Genomic DNA, 26,198 nt, shown 5'->3' with positions numbered 1-26,198 from the left:
ACCACGTCCAGAAGTCGTGAGGGTGGGCTGCTACCCCTCATGGCAGATGTAATGGGCAGACTGGTAAAACAGGACAAACAGTGAACGGTGGAGGAATTACCAGACATCAATGCTGGGCAGAGAACAACTGTATCAGAACACTCGGTGCACCGAACACACCTAAACAGTCCTCCATAGCTGACGGCTCACGCATGTACCAATGTTAACACCACGATATCGGCAACTACGACTGAAATGGGCATGTGACCGTTGGCAATGGATGTTGTCGAAGTGGTAGAGCGTTGCTTGGTCTATTGAATCCAGATACCTTCATCTTGCCGATGGGAGGGTGGGAATCCGTCGTCTTCCTTGGGAATAGCTCCTTGAGACCTGCATTGAGGGACGGAGACAAGCTGGCGGCGGCTGCATTATGCTCTGTGGAACGTTCACCTAGGCATCCACGGGTCCAGTGGATCTCGTGCATGGCACCATGACAGCCAAGAAGTATCGCACATTGGTTGCAGACCACTTCATGATGATCATGTTTCCTGAGAGCAGTAGCATTTTTCAGCAAGGTAATGCGTCATGTCACAAGACCAGGAGTGTGACGGAGTGGTCCGAGGAACACATTTGCGACTTCAGTTGATGTGCTGGCCCCCCAACTCGCCAGATCTGAACCCGATCAAAAACATCTGGCATGTGATTGAACGTGGCGTCAGAGCTTATCGTCCTCCTCCTCGGTATTTACGGGGAATTAGGTGACTTGTGTGTGGAGACGTGGCGCCAACTCCCTTCAGTGACGTACGAAGGCCTCACTGCATCCATGCCACGATGTGTCACTCCTGTTATCCGTGCCAAAGTTGGACATACCGGCTATTAGGTAGGTGGTCATAATGTTCTGGTTGGTCAGTGTATATAACACGAAAAGTCCTTGGGTTGTGGCTAAGGCATTTACATCGTATTCTTTCGCCGACGGGTACTGATCGAGCAAGAAGTGCAGGAGATTGGGTGGAAGGAGAGTGACAAAGATAAACTGAAACTTTGAAGCAGATCACGTTATTAATCAGACATTTCAATCTCTTAGAGATTTGCCTTGCAAAAGCAAGAGTTAGGGTTTGAGTTATGACTGAAAGTTTGGATCTTAACGAAGTTACATAGACAAATATAAATATCTACAAGTGATTAGCCTTTAGTTTGGCTGATACGCCCATTTTATGTTGTGGGAATAGCTTCATCTTTGGTTACACACTCTGCTTTGTGTCCTCAAGAACCCGCAATGTACTGTATATTACAATCTTTGTGTGTGCTACGCTTTTTCCTTCTTCAGTTCCTTCCAGTACCAGTTCAGCTGATTCAGTATGTTTTAACACGAGTATTAGTGACGTATGTTCCTGGTAGATGATTTACACAGATATTTTTTTCTTCTTCTCGTTTTCAGCCTACATCACTTTAATATTTCATTGTATTTTTCCATCGCTCCTTTCACTAACTGTCTTGTACTGGTAAATTATTTGCAATTTTATGTTATTTCGCATTCTGTTCCCTTGCTCCATTATTTTCTTTTGCAACTTCTTATTTTTCTATTAATGCTGAAAACTGACTACGGACTTTAGACGGATATGCGGAAATTCATCTTTGATTTGAATTATTTATCCAAGGGATAAAATACTAGGTGAACATCGAACAAGGTGACTTAACGGAGTATGCTTACTCCTAGCTTATACACAGACAGCCAGTGCGAATGTTCGTAACAGTTGTTTAGCTGGCAGGAATACTGTTGCATCGTCAAATGGCATTATGGCTCCGGTATATTAGGACATGTTTTTATAAAACAGTTCTGAAGATGCCCATTATAGACCGAAACCAGTGTCTGATGACATAAAAATTTATGAGCATAGAGGTGAATTATAGGAAATATATTCTATTTTCGGGTCACCGATTCGCTGCCATGTCACAGCTTGTGAAAAATTATAAGAACCACTCGTCAGGAAGAAGTGTTGGAAGATTCTTTGGTTCTCTTGGGAACCTTGAAGATAAAGCTTGACTTATAACACCTTCCTCACGTGAAAAGTGCCGTCATTTTTCTCACAAAATCCTTCCAAACTGGGCTAGAAATCTCTTTATGTAGGGAAACAGAAGTTCTCTATCAGTGTTATCACTGGTATACTCGACATAAAAAAAAGATAACCGTTCCGGCGAGAATGCTTCTGTACTCATGGCCTGAATTCCAGTATGATAAATGCTGCACTGTTTGACATTATACAATAATGGCAGGTAATATCAAGAGAAAACACGGTGACAAAGTCATATGGTTCAAATGGCTCTGAGCACTATGGGACTCAACTGCTGTGGTCATAAGTCCCCTAGAACTTAGAACTACTTAAACCTAACTAACCTAAGGACAGCACACAACACCCAGCCATCACGAGGCAGAGAAAATTCCTGACCCCGCCGGGAATCGAACCCGGGAACCCGGGCGTGGGAAGCGAGAACGCTGCCGCACGACCACGAGATGCGGGCGACAAAGTCATAGCTGAGATCATATTTTGCGAGCTCTCATTTCTGTTTCTCAAATTTGTAGTAAGTCTACATCTACACATATATTCCGCAAGCCAACGTAATGTGTACAGTGGAGAGTATTTGGTATTACTGGTAGCGTCTTTCTGTCCTACTCCGGTCACGGAAGAAGCCGTGGAAAACGGACCGTGTGTACGCCTGCGCAAGCCCGCTAATCTCTCTTATCTTACTCTGAGTCGCCAGGCGGGATACTCGCAGTCCAACATTCTTCTGTGAATACAGTTTCTCTACGTTTACACAAGCGTGTTTCACGAGAATAACATATCTTATCTTACGTAGATTCCCATTCAAGGTCCCTGAGAATCTCTGTTAGACTTTCTTGTCACTATACAGAACTGTTGCGATCCGAAAAGCGCGTCTCCGAAACCGTTGTGCTTCTTTTATCGTACTTACGTCAGATACTGAACAGGGCTTTAAAAGTGGCCACCATAGCGCGTTGCATATGATTACCTCTAAAAATGGTCTGCTCTTTCCCAGATACTTTGCAACAAATGGAAGTATTTCATTCGCCTTACATGCTACTGACAAGGAGGCCGCGCCTGCTCGTCATCACCGATTTGGTCCAAATTTATGTTATATGCAGGGCTTGGACAGAAATGAAAGTCCGCAGCTCGTGGTCGTGCGGTAGCGTTCTCGCTTCCCGCTCCCGGGTTCCCGGGTTCGATTCCCGGCGGGGTCAGGGATTTTCTCTGCCTCGTGATGACTGGGTGTTGTGTGATGTCCTTAGATTAGTTAGGTTTAAGTAGTTCTAAGTTCTAGGGGACTGATGACCATAGATGTTAAGTCCCATAGTGCTCAGAGTCATTTGAACCATCTGAAATGAAAGTGACAGAAGTGGGAGCTCTAGATGGCCAAGCGTTTGGAAAAAAGAAAGAGCATTTTTGGCACGAGTCGTGCGTGACATGATCCATTTACGTTAGCGTAGTTTACAGACAGATGATGGTTGAAGTTATCGATATAGCAAAAATCTACTAATCTACTAATACCAGTATTTTGATCACAATCGAGGTAGAGGCCTGAAGAAGTGGTAGTATAACTCTGAAATTGGTTGCCAAGTAAAATAAGGTTGGAAACTAGACGGCTGAAAGGTGGCTAATTTGACATCCTGTGTCGAACAGCCGCGTCCGCAACCATCTCTAAAAAGATGGACATCAGAGACTTTACAGACAGCGGTTGGCGCAAAGGAAAAAGCACAGAATGTCAGTCAGCGGATCCTGGGGCCAACTCCCCGTGCGGAATCTTTTTTTATTCTCAAATTTTAAGTTACTTACACTGCAGATATATCAAAAAATGAACAAAGTAGCCTGCTCGAATTGAGTGCAATTTGATATAACGTTTTCAGGAGAATCGTAGAAACGTACAACAATCTCATAGAAACATTTTACACCGAATAGTTACAGCGCTGTAACTGTTCGTTGCACATTTTTGACATGATTTGCACGCATTCGGAAACAGCAATTTTGATTATGTTACGATAATTTGGAAATGGGTCTCCGCCCGAAATTAGTCATCGAGTGAATAAAAAAAATTTGCAACGTTGGACTGGTTTTTCTTTGTACTCTTAACAGAAGTAGCTGACCCACAGCTATTCCAGCATGCTAGCGACTATTGCACCGATATCAAATGCTGTGCATGAAGCCTACAATAATTCATAGTCAGCCGCTGATTAAAGTTCTGTTAGAAAACTGCATGGAGGTCTCGTCAAATGTAAAACAATGGACGAATCCAATCCTTCCATCAAGTCACTTATAAATAAGTTTGATGTTGCAACTAAACATAACAGAGAGAAATCCGAAATATAAACTCCACATTAAAAAATGTATTGACGCATGGGCATTCTACGAATACGTATTTCCAGTACACATATGATGAGAACTTTCTACAGTTTCCTGACAGAATTTTTACCAGCGTCTGATTTGGAATTATTGTAGGTTTCATGCACAGCATTTGTTACGAGTGCAATAGTCGCCTTTTTTTCTTTTCTTTCTAGCGAGTAGGTGGCTGTCATTGCTTTCGTAAAATTCTCCGAATGGTTCCACTAGCGCAAGACGGATCTCTGCCGTCTCACGTTACGTATGGCACATATCCTTAGCCCGTGTTGTGTGATGTTATTGTTGTTTTTGAACTAAATGTTTTTAATTCGCCATTTGTGTGCGTTGTTAGAGACTATCATTTCCACTAAGAATACTAGATTTCTGAATACCTTTATGCCTTTCATGACTATCGTTCGTGTGACGGGATCAGAGACGCTAAACCCTCTCTCACTGGCGATAATTTCGAAAATGTCCCATCTCTTTGTAGCTAGAAAGTCTAAAATATTTTTTTCGCCCGTGGCTTGTTGGAATAGGAGCTCCACATAGTTGCATGTTAATGTGTTCGATATTACCGCTCACGACTGTTTCTTGTGACCACCAGAAACGTAACCGAAATATTTCCAGTGGGTACTCGGCAGCTTAAATTTGCCACCTAAAGCTGGTGTATGCTCGGTGTATTCCCATGGCATCGAGGTTAGTCTGTATATCAGTGACTCCAAGACCGATCTTTCTAAATGCCGTGGACACGGCGATGAACGCGTGATTCAATGCATTCTGTGTGAGTATGTTGAATTCACATTTATACGCAATTCCAAATAAGCAATCAACAATCTCTCAAAAAACAAGCTCTGCGAGATTGCGACAGTAACAACAAGAAAAACAGCGTGCAAGAAATTGACCTACATCTGAAAGCAACACTGTCTAGAGCAATACACAGAGGATATATCCTAGGAAAGAGCGTTAAACGTATGAGATTATCAGAAATGAAATACCGACTACGACAAGCTACATAAAAATCACCTCTGGTTAACTTTCAGTTGTGGGGTATGCCTCATGCAGACACGCCAATTCATACATGCTAACGTAGCTTCGTTGCTTTAACCAAGGTATCATCGGCCGTGTAGCACCTAACTATGTGGACAACCGAAATGAGAAGACTTCAGGAATTGTGACAACATTAAAAAAATACAGTAATCTATATGATATGGCACGTTACTGAACACCGTCACTTTGTTTTTTATTTTGTGTGTGTGTGTGTGTGTGTTTTACCTTATAAATGAATTCAGCATGTATGTCAGTTATTTGTGAATATTTATAAAACTCAGGCAAGACTCTGATAGCAAAATGTGGCTGTGTCATGTGCGATCTGTTAACATTGATTCAAGATGAGCCTTTCAGAACCAAACACAAAAAGTAATTGCCTATTAATATTTTAGGAATTCACGTTACATCTACATCTACATCTACATGGATACTCTGCAAATCACATTTAAGTGCCTGGCAGAGGGTTCATCGAACCACCTTCACAATTCTCTATTATTCCAATCTCGTACAGCGCGCGGAAAGAACGAACACCTATATCTTTCCGTAAGTACGAGCTCTGATTTCTCTTATTTTATCGTGGTGATCGTTTCTCCCTATGTAGGTCGTTGTCAACAAAATATTTTCGCATTCGGGGGACAAAGTTGGTGATTGGAATTATGTGAGTAGATTCCATCGCAACGAAAAACGCCTTTCTTTTAATGATGTCCAGCTCAAATCCTGTATCATTTCTGTGGCACTCTCTCCCATATTACACGATGATAAAAAACGTGCTGCCCTTATTTGAACTTTTTCGATGTACTCCGTCAGTCCTATCTGGTGAGGATCCCACACCGCGCAGTAGTATTCTAAAAGAGGACAGACAAGCCTAGTGTAGGCAGTCTTCTTAGTAGGTCTATTACATTTTCTAAGTGTCCTGCCAATAAAACACAGTCTTTGGTTAGCCTTCCCCAGAACGTATCCCGTGTGTTCCTTCCAATTTAAGTTGTACGTAATTGTAGCACCTAGGTATTTAGTTGAATTTACGGCTTTTATATTAGACTGATTTATCGTGTAACAGAAGTTTAACGAATTCCTTTTAGCACTCATATGAATGACCTCACACTTTTCGTTATTTAGGGTCAACTGCCAATTTTCGCACCATTCAGATATATTTTCTAAATCGTTTTGCAATTTGTTTTGATCTTCTGATAACTTTATTAGTCGATAAACGACAGCGTCATCTGCAAACAACTTAAGGCAGCTGCTCAGATTATCTCCCAAATCCTTTATATAGATAAGGAACAGCAAAGGGCCTATAACACTACCTTGGGGAACGCCAGAAATCACTTCTGTTGTACTCAATGACTTTCCGTCAGTTACTACGAACTGTGGCCTCTCTGACAGGAAATCACAAGTCCAGTCACACTAAAATTAATTAAAATAGATTATTATTAACGTACAAATACACCGTAGCATGTCTCGTCTTATTTGCTTCAATAGGCGACCTGTGATGGTTTACCTGTATATTAATTCCTAACGATCACCATGTATTCTGCACTCGATGCCTACATGTGCTCCACACAGTTCTTCATAATTTCATACATTATGTTCCCTAAAATTAGGATATATCAGTGTCCTGAAGACTCTGTATTAATCACATTCCATTGCACTTCAGAAGGTGAAACACATCAACTCAGTGCCCATTGTACAGACGATCCCTCTCTCCGAGCGAACCGAAGCCTAGCGTTAAAGATGAGAGGCGGTCCCTTTAACAATGCCGCGCCTGATGAGTTCCTTCTTCTCCGACTGATTCCCTTCTTCATCTTTGACGGACTGCCGCTGTAGGAACGTTGATTCCCAACATAAGGAAAAAGACGACGCTTTTGATCCGGGGACTTTCAATTCGTTAAAAAAAGGCAATGAACAAGGAAAGATTAAAATACACTTATGTTGCTCTTTGGGTGACTGTAGCGATCCCAGTGGCCACAGATTCGGATTTACTGCTTCTAACTGCGTGTTGTGTGCTCTGGTACACGGTATTCGGTTTACACAGTCAGTCTCGTGCTATCCTTAAGTATATTGAGGCGTTCACCCACATACCACCTGCCAAGGCTAGAGACCTTGAAGCCGCATAGGGGCCACAAATTTCCTGTTACATTTTGCACAGTCTGCTTCAAGAGGTTACACTACAGATAAGCTGTGAGTTTGTAATTAAAAACTTCGTTTGACTATAGAGTTATATTTTGACTACTATTTGCCGCTTTTTCTGTCTGAAGTAATTTAGAAATATAATTATATGATAAGAACTCAACTGAATATACAGTTCCAGAGTAAGACATATCAGTACTTTGACAGAGATCACAGAAAAACACAAAACTTTTAAATTTACCTATTGGGTGGTGACTAAGTGTGGAAAGATAATTTGAGGACGTAAATATCCCAGAAAACTGTTTATGGCAATACATTTCAATTACTAATTAGGAATTTATTTGAAATCAGCACTGAAAGATATAGTAAGCACATAGTTTATTTTCATAGCGAAGACATTCAGTCTGCAATATGCACTCCTGGAAATGGAAAAAAGAACACATTGACACCGGTGTGTCAGACCCACCATACTTGCTCCGGACACTGCGAGAGGGCTGTACAAGCAATGATCACACGCACGGCACAGCGGACACACCAGGAACCGCGGTGTTGGCCGTCGAATGGCGCTAGCTGCGCAGCATTTGTGCACCGCCGCCGTCAGTGTCAGCCAGTTTGCCGTGGCATACGGAGCTCCATCGCAGTCTTTAACACTGGTAGCATGCCGCGACAGCGTGGACGTGAACCGTATGTGCAGTTGACGGACTTTGAGCGAGGGCGTATAGTGGGCATGCGGGAGGCCGGGTGGACGTACCGCCGAATTGCTCAACACGTGGGGCGTGAGGTCTCCACAGTACATCGATGTTGTCGCCAGTGGTCGGCGGAAGGTGCACGTGCCCGTCGACCTGGGACCGGACCGCAGCGACGCACGGATGCACGCCAAGAACGTAGGATCCTACGCAGTGCCGTAGGGGACCGCACCGCCACTTCCCAGCAAATTAGGGACACTGTTGCTCCTGGGGTATCGGCGAGGACCATTCGCAACCGTCTCCATGAAGCTGGGCTACGGTCCCGCACACCGTTAGGCCGTCTTCCGCTCACGCCCCAACATCGTGCAGCCCGCCTCCAGTGGTGTCGCGACAGGCGTGAATGGAGGGACGAATGGAGACGTGTCGTCTTCAGCGATGAGAGTCGCTTCTGCCTTGGTGCCAATGATGGTCGTATGCGTGTTTGGCGCCGTGCAGGTGAGCGCCACAATCAGGACTGCATACGACCGAGGCACACAGGGCCAACACCCGGCATCATGGTGTGGGGAGCGATCTCCTACACTGGCCGTACACCACTGGTGATCGTCGAGGGGACACTGAATAGTGCACGGTACATCCAAACCGTCATCGAACCCATCGTTCTACCATTCCTAGACCGGCAAGGGAACTTGCTGTTCCAACAGGACAATGCACGTCCGCATGTATCCCGTGCCACCCAACGTGCTCTAGAAGGTGTAAGTCAACTACCCTGGCCAGCAAGATCTCCGGATCTGTCCCCCATTGAGCATGTTTGGGACTGGATGAAGCGTCGTCTCACGCGGTCTGCACGTCCAGCACGAACGCTGGTCCAACTGAGGCGCCAGGTGGAAATGGCATGGCAAGCCGTTCCACAGGACTACATCCAGCATCTCTACGATCGTCTCCATGGGAGAATAGCAGCCTGCATTGCTGCGAAAGGTGGATATACACTGTACTAGTGCCGACATTGTGCATGCTCTGTTGCCTGTGTCTATGTGCCTGTGGTTCTGTCAGTGTGATCATGTGATGTATCTGACCCCAGGAATGTGTCAATAAAGTTTCCCCTTCCTGGGACAATGAATTCACGGTGTTCTTATTTCAATTTCCAGGAGTGTAGTTGTATTAAAGTTTAGGTTGTTGCGCCACGCCTTCACCAGGGCGACGAACTGTTATTGTGTCGAGCAATAGGACGTCACAAAACGGGGAGTGGTCCTCAGCTTGAAGTCCAGGAAGCACTAAAGGAGGAGGTGTGTCCAGGGTGCAAGAACACTCTTTCAGGGCACTGACAAAGTGCAAGACGCCAGCCAGCAACTCTGAAAACTGACGCTGAGAAATCTTTCATCTCTTTCAGAGTTTCTGCAACTAATAATAAAGCTATGATATGTGAAGTCATCGCCACCCAACGGCAACGGCCAGTTGCTCCAGCCCCAGCAAGAATAAACACTGACGGAAAAAATAGCAAAACCAAACAATAATTACTTTAGAATAATGAAAATTTGGGAATACATTTGTCTAGGTAATGTATTTAAGCGATTAATATTGCAAGATCACAGGTTAATGTGAGCATGAGATGAGCCATTGAAAATGTGAAATGTTGGTACATTAGTAACCGGCGTAACTGACATAATGTTGCATGCAAGTACGTAAACGTGCATGCATTGTGTTGTGCAGGTGCCGGATGTCAGCTTGTGGGATGGAATTCCATGCCTGTCGCACTTGGTCGGTCAATACAGAGACGCTTAATGCTGGATATGGAAGACGCTGGAGTTGTCGACAAATGATGTCCCATATGTGCTTCATTGGAGATGAAGGTAATATGTCGACACTATACAGAGCATGTTGGGTTACAACAGCATTATGTAGGTGAGCGTTATCCAGTTGGGAAACACGCCGTGGAATGCTGTTCATGAATGTCAGCACAACAGGTTGATTCACCCCACTGACGTAAAGATTTGTAGTCAATGTGCGTGGTATAGCCACCAGAATGCTCTTGCTGTCATACAACATCGCACCCTAGATCATAATTTCAGATATAGGTCCAGTGCGTGTAGCACACAGGCAGGTTGGCTGTAGGCCCTCAACTGGTCACTTTTCTAACCAACACACGACCGTCACTGGTACCGCTTCAGAACCAACTTTCATCAGAAAACATAACAGACCTCCACCCTCCCCTCCAATGAGCTCTGGCTTGCCACCATTGAAGTCGCAAGTGGTGGTGGTTTGAGGTCAGTGGGATGTATGCTACAGGGCGTCTACCTCGGAACTATCCTTGAACAAACCGATTTGTAACATTTGGTTGTGATTGTGGTGCCAGCTGCCCCTGAAACTGCTGCTGCAGAAGCAACACAACGCGCCAGAGCTGTACTCCGAACGATGACCTTCCTTTCGGTAGTGCCTCGTGGCAGTCCAGAGCCAGGTCTTCTTGCGAGAGTACATTCGCTTGACCAACGCTGAGAGCAATCACGTACAGTGGCTGCATTCCTACCAAGTCGTTCTGCATTACAGCAGAAGCAACTTCCAGCTTCTCTTATCTCTATTACACGACAGCGTTCAAACTCAGTGTGGTTTTGATAATTGTATATTTGTCGCCTTAAAGGCAATCTTGACTAATCTCAATTCACCATGTCCAATCTCAAAGGTAATTAAAGCTCACGACCATTACAGTGTGTATTTACAGCAAACTTGATTTGTATGCTCCTAAGGGCGTTACTAGGGCACGTCGGGCGCGAAACTTGACTCGACATCATCTTTCATATGCAGAAACATGTCTACCAACTTTCGTTCATGTCGACAACTCCTTTTTGGTGCTGTGATTTTTTTTGTCAGGGAATAACTGCCCCCTCCCAGGTTACCATTCTTACTAGTTCGCTATGTCCAGCAGCACCCAGGTGCGTATGGCAGGCTGTGTTATGCATATACGCTAGCTGTTGACTACAAGATGGAGACCTTTCGCAACACATGATGATGCAGCCATTTGCCATCAACAGACCTTTGCCTCCAGTAGCTGCAGGCTCTCGTCTGAGGTGAATTCTACATGTGGTCAGCTTGGAACCTCTGCTCTGCAGGATCACCTATTGGGTAATTACCCTTGTGGGCCAAGTTCGAGCACGTGACAAAGTGCTGCCTACTTGCACACTGTTGATGATCATCGGCTGAAGTGGACTCATACCATTATCTTTGGTCTTGCCGGACATCATGGTTTAAACAAAATATATCACAGCGTGTTGTCAATGTAGCCACGAAGCAGCCGAGCCAGCACTGACACAGGCAAGCCGCGGCCATGTACGTCACTCAGGTCAACAACCATGCCTCTAACCTTGTAATTGACATGAGTAAAGGATTTTATAATCAGAAATACTTTACTTGTAGCTGCAACCCACTTCCAGGTGGGGACAAGGCGGTCCATCCTGATTGGCCATCCGCTGATACAACAGTCACTGTAAGATCATCTCCTGATCTCTACATTTTGGTGTCAGAAGAGTTTCAATGTCAACGTCTGCCATTCGTAGAGAGTACGCTCCAACTTCAAAGTCACTGCCAGCTCCGGCTAGCAGCTACGACAGAACAAGTGTGGTAAGTGAACTTGTTATTTTGGCGGTCTGTTCCTTTCCTATGGACGAATATGGTAGTGAGAATTGATGGCCATTAAAATCTGTAAATGCAGTTTGTGAAAGATGAAGGATCTGCGAATTTGTTTCAGCTCAGTGGTAATACTAAAGAAGTCTGTTTACACCCAATGAGATGCAAACTGTGTAATTTGTCAGACTACGAGTTCCCTTGTACTTAAACGGTGCCTGTGACATGTAATACGTGCTGATAGTATGAGCGTAAGCCACATCGGTGTTCAGAGTTAAGATGGCTATTAATTCGTCACAAGATTTGACAGCACTTCCTGTTATTATATTTGAGTGCCAGTAGTTCTTATTCATACTCTCTTGTATGTCCTCTGGTGTACTGTATTTTTTGGTGGGTACAGTTTCCGGAAATGCCAGGCTCACAGACACGGGCGACGATGACTTAAGGAGTCATTGATTCTTTGGTGAAACAGATGACTTAGTTGAGTGAGCGTAATGAGAATTTGCAAAAGTGCGTAGACACTTTCATGTCAGATGAAGGTCGTATGCAACAAAGTCAGAGAATATGAACGAAACAAAAGCATCATCCAGTGTAACTACACCTTTATTGGATTCGACTGCGGCTAGTCTGATTACACCTTTCTCGGGCAAGACAATGGAGGATCTGTCATCATTCATAGATAATTTGGAAGCTGATGCAGGTCTGGGTAGCTGGACGCACAGAGTACGGTTACAAATGTCCAAATTACGCTTAGTGGGTGAGGCGGAAACGTAATGTACATAAGGTACAATAAGAAGCTGAACAAAGCACATACATTTGAGCAGCTCAAAAAAGGGCTCGTTCAGCGCTGTATATGAGTAGCGAGGCGGGTGCAAGACAGACAATGTTTTTTCTTCCACGGGAGTAAAATATTATAGATATGGGTTTGTAGGCCACGTTCTGAACCCGTGCCGCCAGCCACAATGCCGTGAGTGCGGAGCTGTAGGACGGCGCACACGGGATTGTAGAAATAGAAAAAGGAGTGGACGAGGATCCGGTGCGCGTTCTTTAAACACCAAAAGGGGCCCCAAACTGCCATACGGTATTACTACAAAAATTTAATGCTACGTAAGAGTGTATTGAGGAGGAGTGCAGTGGGGTGGTGCAAAAATATTTATTGAGCGTGGGGGCTCATTTGTCATTGGTGAGTCTGAACTTCTTATATTTAGTCTTATGCATACAACCACAATTAAAATTAGTTTTTATTCATTTATTTATTTTTCTACGGGCTACCAGTATTTAAAAAGAAATTCGCCCATGAAATATGAGGAATTATCCAAGAGAAATGATTTTCAGTTATGTTTAAAATTTGCTTTGCTATCTATCGAACATTTTATGTTATTGGAAAAATGATCAAAGATTTTCGTTGCCGCATTTTGAACTCCTTTCTGAGGAATTGACAGCTTTAATAACGGGTAACAAAAGTAATTTTTCCCTCTAGTGTTGTAATTGTGAACCTCGCTGTTCTCAAATTTTGATGAATTATTCATGACGAACTTCATTAACGAATATCTCTATTGTAGTGGCATAGTTAAAATTCCTAGCTCCTTGAAGAAGTGTCTACATGACGATTGCGGGTAAACACCACATTTTATTGTTACTGTTCGCCTATGTGCAATCAGTACTTTATGTAAGATTACAGGCTTTCGTGGTCGTTATCACTTGACTTAAAATCTTGTGGGTTGTTAGGCTGCGTCATATTTCCTTCTAAAATAATCGATGTTTCGACCCCTCCGCTTGGATCTTCTTCATGATGTTGCTAGAACACTGTTCTCGCAATAGTTAGGTCGCGTCAAATTTCCTCCTAAAATAATCGACATTTCGACCCCTCTGCTGGGATCTTCTTCAGGATATTACTAGTAAACTGTTCTAGCAATAGTGGACACCGTAACATCCTGAAGAAGATCCCAGCAGTGTGGAGGAAATGTCGATTATTTTGGAAGAAAATATGACATGGCCTAACAACCCAGAAGATTTTAACTTTAATTAGTGCTATAAACGGAGAATTACCCCAGAAAATTATTTCGTAAGACATAATTAAATGGAAATTTGCAAAATACGTCGGTAGGTTAATTCATTTGTTTCCAAGGTGAGGAATTATACAAAGAGGAAACGCAATTGAACTTAGTCGATTGAGAATATCCATAATACACTTCTTTCATATCAAGTTCTCATCAAGATGTACACCCAAAAGTTTGTAGCATTCCACCCTATTTACTGACTCCTGCTCATATGCTACATGAATTGTTGGTATGACTATTTGTTATACAAAACTGAATATAATGTCTTTTTCAAAATTTAAGGAGAGTCATTTTTCTGATAACCACTTTATAATTATTTGGAAAATATCATTTAGACTCTCTTCTTTTTCTTCCTCTCTGATTGGAGTAATTATTACATTATTACAATCTGCACTAACTATTACATTAATATCATCTGCACGAACTACAGATTCTGCCCGTTTAATGTCAAGCGGAAAGTCATTCGCGTATATAAGGATTAGGAACAGATACAAAATTGATCCCTGTGGGACTTCCTTTGTACACTCCTGGAAATGGAAAAAAGAACACATTGACACCGGTGTGTCAGACCCACCATACTTGCTCCGGACACTGCGAGAGGCCTGTACAAGCATTGATCACACGCACGGCACAGCGGACACACCAGGAACCGCGGTGTTGGCCGTCGAATGGCGCTAGCTGCGCAGCATTTGTGCACCGCCGCCGTCAGTGTCAGCCAGTTTGCCGTGGCATACGGAGCTCCATCGCAGTCTTTAACACTGGTAGCATGCCGCGACAGTGTGGACGTGAACCGTATGTGCAGTTGACGGACTTTGAGCGAGGGCGTATAGTGGGCATGCGGGAGGCCGGGTGGACGTACCGCCGAATTGCTCAACACGTGGGGCGTGAGGTCTCCACAGTACATCGATGTTGTCGCCAGTGGTCGGCGGAAGGTGCACGTGCCCGTCGACCTGGGACCGGACCGCAGCGACGCACGGATGCACGCCAAGACCGTAGGATCCTACGCAGTGCCGTAGGGGACCGCACCGCCACTTCCCAGCAAATTAGGGACACTGTTGCTCCTGGGGTATCGGCGAGGACCATTCGCAACCGTCTCCATGAAGCTGGGCTACGGTCCCGCACACCGTTAGGCCGTCTTCCGCTCAAGCCCCAACACCGTGCAGCCCGCCTCCAGTGGTGTCGCGACAGGCGTGAATAGAGGGACGAATGGAGACGTGTCGTCTTCAGCGATGAGAGTCGCTTCTGCCTTGGTGCCAATGATGGTCGTATGCGTGTTTGGCGCCGTGCAGGTGAGCGCCACAATCAGGACTGCATATGACCGAGGCACACAGGGCCAACACCCGGCATCATGGTGTGGGGAGCGATCTCCTACACTGGCCGTACACCACTGGTGATCGTCGAGGGGACACTGAATAGTGCACGGTACATCCAAACCGTCATCGAACCCATCGTTCTACCATTCCTAGACCGGCAAGGGAACTTGCTGTTCCAACAGGACAATGCACGTCCGCATGTATCCCGTGCCACCCAACGTGCTCTAGAAGGTGTAAGTCAACTACGCTGGCCAGCAAGATCTCCGGATCTGTCCCCCATTGAGCATGTTTGGGACTGGATGAAGCGTCGTCTCACGCGGTCTGCACGTCCAGCACGAACGCTGGTCCAACTGAGGCGCCAGGTGGAAATGGCATGGCAAGCCGTTCCACAGGACTACATCCAGCATCTCTACGATCGTCTCCATGGGAGAATAGCAGCCTGCATTGCTGCGAAAGGTGGATATACACTGTACTAGTGCCGACATTGTGCATGCTCTGTTGCCTGTGTCTATGTGCCTGTGGTTCTGTCAGCGTGATCATGTGATGTATCTGACCCCAGGAATGTGTCAATAAAGTTTCCCCTTCCTGGGACAATGAATTCACGGTGTTCTTATTTCAATTTCCAGGAGTGTATTTTATGCCCGTTCACTAAAATTTTCTACTCTTAAAACATTGTTTGATTTATTCAGTCCAGCTTATTGCACTTTGTTAAGTATGATTCAAACGAGCTGTGTGAAAAAAGTAATTAGTTCCATAAAACTTGAGTTTTTCTAACAGAGTGACACAATCTACATAGTCAAACACTTTGGTAAAATCACAAAAAATACCAACTAGTGATATTTCAATATCTTAGGCTTGTACTGTTTGATGAGTGAATTTTTTATCTAATTGTATGGCTAGGGCCCCCCACCGGGCAAGCCGTTCACCGGGTGCTGGTCTTTCAATTTGACGCCACTTCGGCCACCTGCAGTCGATGGGGATGACAGGATGATGATGAGGACAGCCAAACACCTAGGCCCTGGGCGGAGAAAATACCCCGACCCAGCCGGGAATCGAACCCGGGCCCAGAGGATTGACAATCCGTCACACTGGCCCTTTTTTTAAAAATAATCTCATTTTGTTCGTTGCACCTGCGCGGAGCGGACGCCGTAAGACATCCGTTTAAGTTCGTCGTTCATCCATTAACTCAGTTTTTTTGTTACAGAGAGCAGCTAACCCTCTGACCGAACACGCTGAGCTACCGTGACGGTGAACATTCAGCTACCGGGGGCGGACGGTGAGTGAATGTCTAAATACTATTCTCAGTCGAATAACGAGCAAATAAATAAACATCACACAGAAATTGATCTGTTGAATTCACTGGGACATTGTTCCTGCTGGGAGAAGAGATGATACACTGTCACAAGGTTCCCTATCGTTAGGGTAGAAGCAAATAATGAGTACATCGGGGCCGGCCAACGTGTGCAAAACTTTGGGCTTGCAGCGTGTGCGGCCTGCAGGCATGCCAAGGCTCGGCTTTGTTCGGTCCTTCTCGGAAGTACCCAGAAAAGCAAGACATTTCATTAAGCATTGCGGTGCGGCATTTTTCGATCGGCACAACAGTTCTCAGAATCGCGGTGTCAGCACTGTTTACCCCTTGCTATTTGTTCTTGACACCAAAGGCGTTCACAGGTTCAGTGGCTGTTTTCGCAAAAAGAGGCTATCTAGCGATCTGTAGTCCCGATCCATTAAAATAAATACGAATTACAGAAGAGAGAGATGAGAATCTTCAGTTCGCATAAGCGACTGATACTACTTATTTGCTGTCAAACGACATTACAGTACCATGCAGAGAGAATTTAAACATTAAGACGACAATGAAAGAGCAAACAATAACAACGATGGACAGACGGGATTCATTGTCCTGTACATCAAGAAGTATTTGGTGTTAAATTTTCAGTCAATAAGCACTTGAAAAAATTGGTGTTACGAACAGCAAAATTCCTGAAGTCGCATCCATTATTCCATAGTCAGCTGCAACAGTTTTCAGTGGAAATGAACTAAGAGTGTAGATACTTCATAGATTATTGGAAAGAATTTTGTTTTCGAGGGGCACGCCATGAACGACTTTTCGATTTAAAACTCGCTGTTGTTCAATTTATGAAGGAAAAGGCAGTTCAGGAACTAAAATTAGATCATCCGGAATTGATTGTAGACTTTGCATTTTAAGCGGACTTGCGTGCACGCTATCCAAAGTAAAACATTGCATAGTATCTTCTTTGTTATTTGATGCCGATGCATTTAAAAAGAAGATCGCGTTGTAGAAGAGACACAGTTTCCAAAATTTCACTGGTGTTAAAGAATGCGCGAGGTTTGGAGAATTCATTGTGGCCTTGCAAGAATTAAAGGGATAGTTTAACAAATGTTCTGAAGACGGTGTCAGTCCTACATCTCTTTTAGAGCTGCTTACGAGACTGTTTACCGTTTCAACTGAAAGTGCCCTGTGGATGTGCAATCGTAACTGATGGAACGGCAAGGAATTCCAGCTTCAATGACAAGTCTTTTTACATCAAAACTGTCCAGGACGTCTACATTTCTGTCCTCAGGTAGATTTTCCATGTCTCTATAATGAGTATGCAAAAGTGTTGCAATATTTCGATCTACATAGTTACGTGAAAGACCTATTTTCGATTATGAAACTAAAAAGCTATGATTATGTGGCAACTTGAGTGCGAAACTCTGTGAAGTTGTCTGCGGCTCTCTGTATGCCTACAATTTGTAACAAATAAAAATTATTTTATGTTTTCAGTGTGTCAAAGATAATGAGAGATGTGAAATATAAAAGCAAGTCTCATTCAGTGTGACTGTGCTGTCATTTAAATCTGGTGCGTTAACTGTTTTCGCCGTTTCCCCCTCCCCGCGCTCAGGCAGTGTGGTGTGGTGATGAAATGTGAAGCAAGGCTGAGTGCCTTGGCACTCAGGCCTGGTGCTGGCCCGTGAGCCGAAATCTTGGCCACCCTTGGTGTGCAGACAAAATGTGAAGCAAGGCTGAGCGCCTTGGCACTTGGGCCTGGGGAAATCTTGGCCACCCACGATGTACAGAATCATTAAGGCTTAGTTCATTGACAGAGTACTGAAATGCACAGAGAAACTACTTTTGGTAAGATTGGGTACCGACCTACCGAGTAATACGTTGTGTTTAGTAGGAGCGTTTGGAAAGAATGACGAATTTGGTTCATTGCGTCGTTATATACATAGGAGCATGACGTGTGTGCATGAAGTGAATAGAGATTATATGGTTCTGGATAGTATGGGTGATTTTGGCGCAATGAGATTGTTTCAGCAAAGAAGTTATGAGTTGCCAGTCTGGAAGTGCTGGATGAGAACGATTTTGATAAGTCAAATATGAACCTGTGCCATAAACACACTGTCAATACGTCTGCAATACGCTAGGAAGCACAGCATTTGAAAGGAGAAGATAAGCTAGCTATGGAGAAACTTTTCACAGATTTCTTCAGTCCTAGTGGACCATTGCTAGTGAAATCCACTACACTACACAAAATCCTGATGGAGGAAAAGTCTCTGGTCTTGGAAACAGTGTAGAATACCTCACCATTTGCAACCGATAGTGGAGGTGTTTATGAATCAGTAGTTGAATAATAGCGTTACTAAAGAGAATAATAGACCCTGTGGAGCACCAGATGTCGTTTTGCCTAAAAAAATTGTTGGGCGTGACGAAGAAATAGTTTCTGTCACGACTACCATTATTTAAATGCAAATAAAGCGAACGAAACAGATTGACGAGGAGGAACAACAGAAAGAATTAACAATTGAACAAATTTCAATTCGCTAAATGACGTTGAACATCATTAATAATGTCGGCAAATATGTTGGACACCCATAATAACACTGAGTTTATTATGTTGCTTCGTCTCTTCCAGACACGAAGCATCATTATAAGTTAGCTGCGATGTTTTCTAACGCCTGAAAGGAAACAACTGTTAATATTTTTCCTGTGTAATTTGAACAAGATCTGTGTTGGGTGCAACGCCAAAATTGAAAACGCACCAGTCAGTATTTACCGGGTTCTCCAATGGCTTATGGTCAAGGTCGTTCTATCTGGAAGCAAGAAAACTGTCCTCTTTCTTTAGTACAATAGATCTGTGTCCCATCACCTAGCCCTTACTTCTTGTGCATGTTACTGAACCAGTTGATTATCAGTTTTGAAGATCCCACGTGAGGATATTCATCAGCTACACTCATAACTGTACCCATACACTCGGTTTCTACATCACGACAAACTCTCTCACAGTGGCATGCGATTAAAAAACCAAGTTACTCTCAATATTTGCCACTCATTTCACGCAAGCTGGACCGTGCCCCGTTTTTTCGTTTTTTCTTTTCCAATAACTCAAATGAGAGGTACATTAGACGTATTTTGAAACAGCAACGGCTGTTACGAAATCCGATTTATTTCTGAAGGTAATACCAGAAAATATGGTCCAATAGCCAATCTTAATTTGGTCCCTTCTTAAGTGATATACATCACAAAACTTCTTGTTATTTGCTGACTGACTGCATGATCACATTTCATTTGGACACACATAAAATCGATTCTGTTTTCGTTGATTCATCGAGCATGCCATCATGAACACTGAGAAATCAGCAACTAAATTCTCTTGCAATCTTAACTACGTCGATGTTACACTATTATAGTGTAACAGTACCAAAAGTCGTTGGGATATCTGACAAGTAATAGAAACGCGTTTGGCTCAAGGCAACATTTTCAAGTACGTTGGTAGCACTTGACCATCTCCGTAAATAGATTGGTAACACCTATGGCTATCAGGGTAAGCTATAGTAAAAGTTTTACCTAACGCTACCACTAAGTTGATTTTTTCCTCAACTTACATGTCTGTTTACAAAAATAAAGGTACAAGTAAGTATCTAGCAATCAGGAAAGAATTAACTGGACATAAAGTAAGTCACTTAGGCTTAGGTGAAGCATTTAGATTTTCCTGTTAATGTATTGTTGAGTTACACTAAAGCGCCAAAGAAACTGATGTAGGCATGCGTATTCAAATACAGAGATACGTAAACAGACCGAATACGGCGCTGCGGTGGGCAACGCCTATATAAGACAAGTGTCTTGCGCAGTTGTTAGATCGATTTCTGCTGCTACAGTGTCAGGTTATCAAAATTTAAGTGAGTTTGAACGTGGTGCTATAGTTGGCGCACGAGCGACGAGACACTGCATCTCGGAGGTAGCGATGAAGTGGGATTTTCCCGTACCACTATTTCACGAGTGTACCGTGAATATCCGGGATCCGGTAAAACAACAAATCTCCCACAGCACTGCGACCAGAAAAAGATCGGGCAAGAACGGGACCAACGACGACCGAAGAGAATCGTTCAACGTGACAACTGCGACCGTTCCATAAACGGCTGCATAGTTCAGTGCTGGGCCATCAAGAAGTGTCAGCGTGCGAACCATTCAATGAAACATCATCGATATGGGCTTTAGGAACCGAAGGCCCACTCGTGTATTCTTGCTGTCTGCACGAGACAAAGCTTCATGCCTCGCCTGAGCCAGTGTACACCGACATTGGTCTGTTGATGCCTAGAAACATGTTACCTGGTCGGACAAGCCTCGTTTCAAATTGTATCGAGCGGATGGGCGTGTTCGGATATGGAGACAACCTCATGTCAGAAGGGAACTGTTCAAGCTGGTGGAGGCTATGTATGTAATGGTGTGGGGCGCATGGAGTTGGAATGATATGGGAGCCCTGACACATTTAGATACGACTCTGACAAGTGAAACTTACGTAAGCACCCTGTCTGATTATCTGCATCCATTCATGTCCATTGTGCGTTCCGACGGACTTGGGCAATTCCAAAGTGGCTCCGGAATACTGTTCCGAGTTTAAACAATTCCGCTGGCCACCAAACTCCCCAGGCATGGACATTATTGAGCATATCTGGGATGCCTTGCAACATGCTCTCCAGAAGAGATTATTGGATTTATGGACAGCCCTGCAGGATTCATTGTGTCATTTCCCTCCAGCACTACTTCAGACATTATTCGAGTCCGTTCCACGTCGTGTTGTGCCACTTCTGTGAGCTCGCAGGAGCCCTACACGATATTTGACAGATGTACCAGTTTCTTTGGCTCTTCAGTGTATTTCATCATTGATAATGTACTGCCTGAAAAAGTTAAGAAGCCCTCAGAACGGGAAATGAAATGGAACTTCACAGGTTGAGAGGGTACATGCTGCTATTTCAGTGATTTCATAATCGAGTGAAACTTCCAAAGAACGCCACAGTATAAGTAGTCCACTTATCAGAATGACGTTGGCCTGGACGTATGTCCCGATTTGGTTGGGAATGGTGTCATGAAGCCGTTGTATTCTGCCCTGACGCGAGCTGGCCCACAAATGTTGCAACTGGTTCTTGATATCCAGGATACTGGCAATGGTACTAAGTTGACGTCCAGTCTGGCCCTACACATGGAATCTGGGATTCTTACTGGCCACGAGAGTACCCAAACATCGTATAGTCAGTTCATAGAGATACGTGACATTTGTGGACGAGCACTGTTCTGTTGAAAAATGGCCTCGATAGTGTCGCGTGAGAGGTAGCACAAGAGGACTTAAATGTCCGTGAATTACTATTGAGTCTTTAGAATTCCCTTCATCACTACCAGCCGTGGCCTGAAGTAACACTCCATGACGCTGGGATTGCCACAGCTGTGCCTCTCCAAAACATTTTAAGACTAGGACCTCTCCGTAGGTTGCTTCCGTACTCTCCAATGATGATCATCTGGGGTAGTGGAGAAACACAAGTTACCGTTGAGTTCGATACGACTTCATTCATCAGAAGTTCATCTTTCCCAGTCACGGCACACACCAAACACACTCGTTTGTGTTATGCTGTTAACTGCAACCCATGCATAGGATATTAATTCCTTGGTCGAGCTGCTGCTAATCTCCGACCAATGGTGCAGGATGACCCAGGATGTTGCGTGGGGTCCATTACTTGTTCTCAGATGGAAAGTGCAGACGTGAAGCGGTTCTGATGTCCTTGGTGCACAATCCTCCCATGTGAAAGCAAACGTGGTCTACTGGAACTTTGACGACGAGCATACCTGAGCTCACGTTTCAATGCAGTCCACCATCGGGCCACTATCACATCAGAATTCTTCAGAAATCCGGATACTGCACGATTTGTTCATCCGTGAAAATGGAGACCTACAATGCGGCTCCTTCAAACTCTGCCAGGTGATGATAACGCCTAAACGAGTAAGCTGTATCTCCGTGACCTTCACAGTAGACACTCAACTTCTGACGCTGTCCACACCTCCTATTCACCCAACTACACCTTACCCGTCGACTGTGTGTACATGTACGAAATTACATCAAACCATGTCTTGGGTGCTTCGTTTTTTTCGTCAGGCAGTATAAATTGGAACCTGTCATATAAGTTTAAGAAACCGATACTCTCAGATCATTTTAAGAAACTTCACGTTTAAGTAATTAGTTATGTAAACAGGAGCAATTGATGTAGAAAGTTTTGTTATGTATTTAAACAAATCTAAGCACGAGATTAATGATCTCCAGAATAATTCATATTTTTTACTCACGTGTTGCGTACCTGGGGTGTTTTCTGACCCCATTGCTAAAATTTCAAGTTATTGTTCTACGAGCCATGATGTAATCAAAACTATTTTACCCAGTTATAATAAAACGTCCATAAAAAGCATATCTGGAGGATGAGAAGTCTACATCCACATAAAAACTGTTTCTTTGTAGTTAAATCTTTGGTCCGAAAAAGACCCCGACAATTTGTGACTGTTGTAGGTCACATTTGGTTAGTATTATGTACGTCACATATCGAAAGAGTGCAACAGGTTACATTCGTTGATTTTACGCTTTTCTGCCTGTTATTAAACAGTGTAAGTATTTCCTTTTAACATAATATCTGGCAAAGATATTCCGTAAAATAATGTTAGCAATTAATTTTAGACACTACTTTTATTACTACGTGATATCTGTCTAGTTAAATACTTTATTTCAATGGACAGCATTTTTGTCTTTGAAATGTATCATATTTAGGGTATCATTATTATGCACTCACGAGAACGATGCACGTGTTTCACCACATTATATACCCTCATTGATTCTTTTTTGATTGGCGAATAATTAATTAATTCTTTATCTTTCTGGATAGACATTCTAACATGAAAGATTTAATGCAAAGCACGAATAAACCAACTTACTAACACAGATCTATCCTTTCATTACCACTTACATTGACAGCCTCCCACGTCTCCCCTCTCCTCATCTCACTGCTTCTAGGCAGACCAAAGGTGACAGTGGTCATTATTTGACAATCTAAGGAGACACTAAATGCTTAGGAGAATGATCGTATATCTTCACAGTATGATATGACATTTTCCGACTAGAGAGAGCTATAAGCAGTCGTTCTTCCTGCTCTCCATATTTCAGATAGACACCAAGAAACAGCATGATGCAGTAGAATAAAAATGATGTCCTCCTCGCTGTGTCCGGCTACAGCGACTCCGTCAGTCTTCTCTGTCCTTGTTGTGGTAGGCTCGGATGTGGCTCGCGAATCCGAATTTCGCTTTGAATATCCTGTTGCATGAAGCACAGTGAAGTTGACCAGCAGAGTTGTAAGTATACGTGTAGACAGGCTTGAGCTGAGATTTTCGGAGCTTTCTTTTAGCATCCAGGTTCATTAGACGCTTTTGCTCGAATTGTTCGATGATCTTATGTACAGTTGATCGCCACACCGATCGGCGCAATGCTAGCTCCTCCCAACGGTTGCTTGGAACGCCACAGGCTGCAAGGTGGCGTTTAATGGTGTCTTTATATCGCAGGTGTTGACCACCTTTCCTCCTCTTCCCGCACGAGAGCTGCGAGTAGAACACCGCTTTAGGTAGCCTACTGTCATCCATGCGTACTATGTGACCACTCCATCTCAGTTGATGTTTCATTATTAAAGCTTCAATACCAGCCAGTTTCACGCGGCGCAAAATCTCCGTGTTTGGGACACGGTCTTCCCATTTGATGCGCAGCATTGATCTCAGACATCGAAGATGAAATTTATCTAGCTTCTTAATGTCAGCTTTGTAACAGCACTAGGTTTCCGAGGCATAGAGTAAGGTGGATAATACTACTGCTTTGTAGACTGCAATTTTTGTTTGTAGTTTGAGATCATGTGATTTCCATACTCGGTCATTAAGCTTACCGAAGGCTGAGGCTGCGCTGGCTATACGCGCTGCGATTTCCGTTGTCAGGCTGTTGTCACTTCTAATTTGGCTTCCCAGGTATTTGAAATTTGACACATTTTGCAAGGGTTTGTTATTTATCTCAATACTGGAGTCATCTGCATTAAGACCTCTAAGAGGCTGTTTGAGAACTTGCGTCTTAGTGATGCTAATGGCTAAGCCAAATCTTCTGCAGGAGGCATTTAGCAGATTTATGTAAGTTTGAAGAGTTTCGCAAGAATTAGCCATCATGCATACATCATCCGCGTAGAGAATCTCTAAGATGGATAGTTTTGTTACGCGACTTTTTGTTCTGAGGCGAGAGATGTTGAAGACACTTTTGTCTGTCCTTGTGTCGAGACTAATTTGATTACTACAGGCTTTGGTAGCGTCTCTCATAACAACTGCGAAGTAAAGTGAGAAGAGTGTGGGAGCCAGAACACAGCCTTGTTTTACACCACATGTCACGGGAAACTGTTCTGAGAGCTTGTCCTCATGGCGGATTTTTGCCATCATGTTTTCATGAAACTGCCGAATCAAACTGACAATTTTGTCAGGGCACCCAGTTTTCTTTAGTATGATCCAGAGAGCTTCCCGTGGGACACGATCAATACCCTTTACATGTCAGTGATTTGTAGAGTAAAATTCGTACTTTTATTTACATCTTTCATTCCCTACTCGGGAAACTGGGCAGTCAAACATCCCGATAACCAGTTCTTAATTTTCGAAAGTTTGGAAGGCGGTCTACAGTTCCGGCATTGGTGCGATGATCGTGGGAAGCCTTCTAGAAACCTTGATCGGAACCGATGGATTTGGTTCATTTTCAGTTTATCTTCTGGAACAATGATGCTACTGCCCCAGATAAACATAGGAAAAATCGCGTGTGTGTGTTTGTGTGTGTGTGTATGTGTGTGATGGTCCGAGCTGTAGATATCGTAATTGGAATGTGAGTGTACGCAGAGAAGACGCCTGCTGCGGTAACAACAAAATGGAGATTGCTGATTTTCAACAAAAGAAACCTCCTGCAAAAGGAGACAGTTTCAGAGGAGAGTACTCACTAGCGGCGAATGCACAGCAGACGACGGTGAGAGCGACGGCCAGGAGCAGCTGGAGGCGCATGGTGCCTTGTGGTGGGTTGCGTTGCGTTCCTGTGCGGTTGCAGCGAGCGGCGAACTAAGCAACGGCTGGAGCAGCAGACGGGTGCGGCCGGCGCGTTATCAGCACAGCCGTCCTATCAGACATCTGGCCGTCTCGGCGATCAAATATTTCGCCGTGCACCGTGTCTGAGAATTAGTACATTCCGTCTGCCAGACGTTCGCACACATCTCACGGCATTCATTTCTGGACTCGAGCAACAACTGAACTTATGCAAAATGTGACGATCAGGGAGAAATTGAATGACCTCCTCCAGGCAGATCAGCATGGATTCCAAAAAAATCGGTCACGAGGAACGTAATTTACGTTTTTCTCTCCTGACATTCTGAAAACCACCGATCCAGGCAGTAAGGTGAGCGTAGTGTTTCCTGAGTTCCAACATACGTTTGACATCACGTACCACACCCCAGCTTATCAACAAAAGTACGGTTATGCGAGTACAAACTAAATTTGTGACTGGAATGAGGATTTAGTAGTAGGAAGGCTGTAGCATGGAGAGTCTTAGACAGAAGCAGCTTTGATGATGGTCCACAGTGTGCGTTGGGACTCTTCCTGTTCGTTCATTA

At 44.0% G+C, this 26,198-nt stretch overlaps 1 protein-coding gene across 1 annotated transcript in view; it reads right to left on the bottom strand.

Moving 5' to 3' along the window:
- LOC124545562 (tenascin-like) overlaps positions 1-25,638 on the bottom strand; it is a 164,720-nt gene extending 139,082 nt beyond the window's left edge. The window contains exon 1 of the mRNA XM_047124512.1: positions 25,536-25,638. Coding sequence (XP_046980468.1) covers positions 25,536-25,596 — 61 coding nt within the window. The 5' untranslated portion in view covers positions 25,597-25,638. The remainder of the gene's footprint in view (positions 1-25,535) is intronic.
- Between the last annotated feature and the right edge of the window lie 560 nt (positions 25,639-26,198).

The sequence above is a fragment of the Schistocerca americana genome, chromosome 1 (genome assembly GCF_021461395.2).
Source record: "Schistocerca americana isolate TAMUIC-IGC-003095 chromosome 1, iqSchAmer2.1, whole genome shotgun sequence".
Lineage (NCBI taxonomy): Eukaryota > Metazoa > Arthropoda > Insecta > Orthoptera > Acrididae > Schistocerca > Schistocerca americana.
This window is presented reverse-complemented; position numbering and strand designations above follow the sequence as displayed.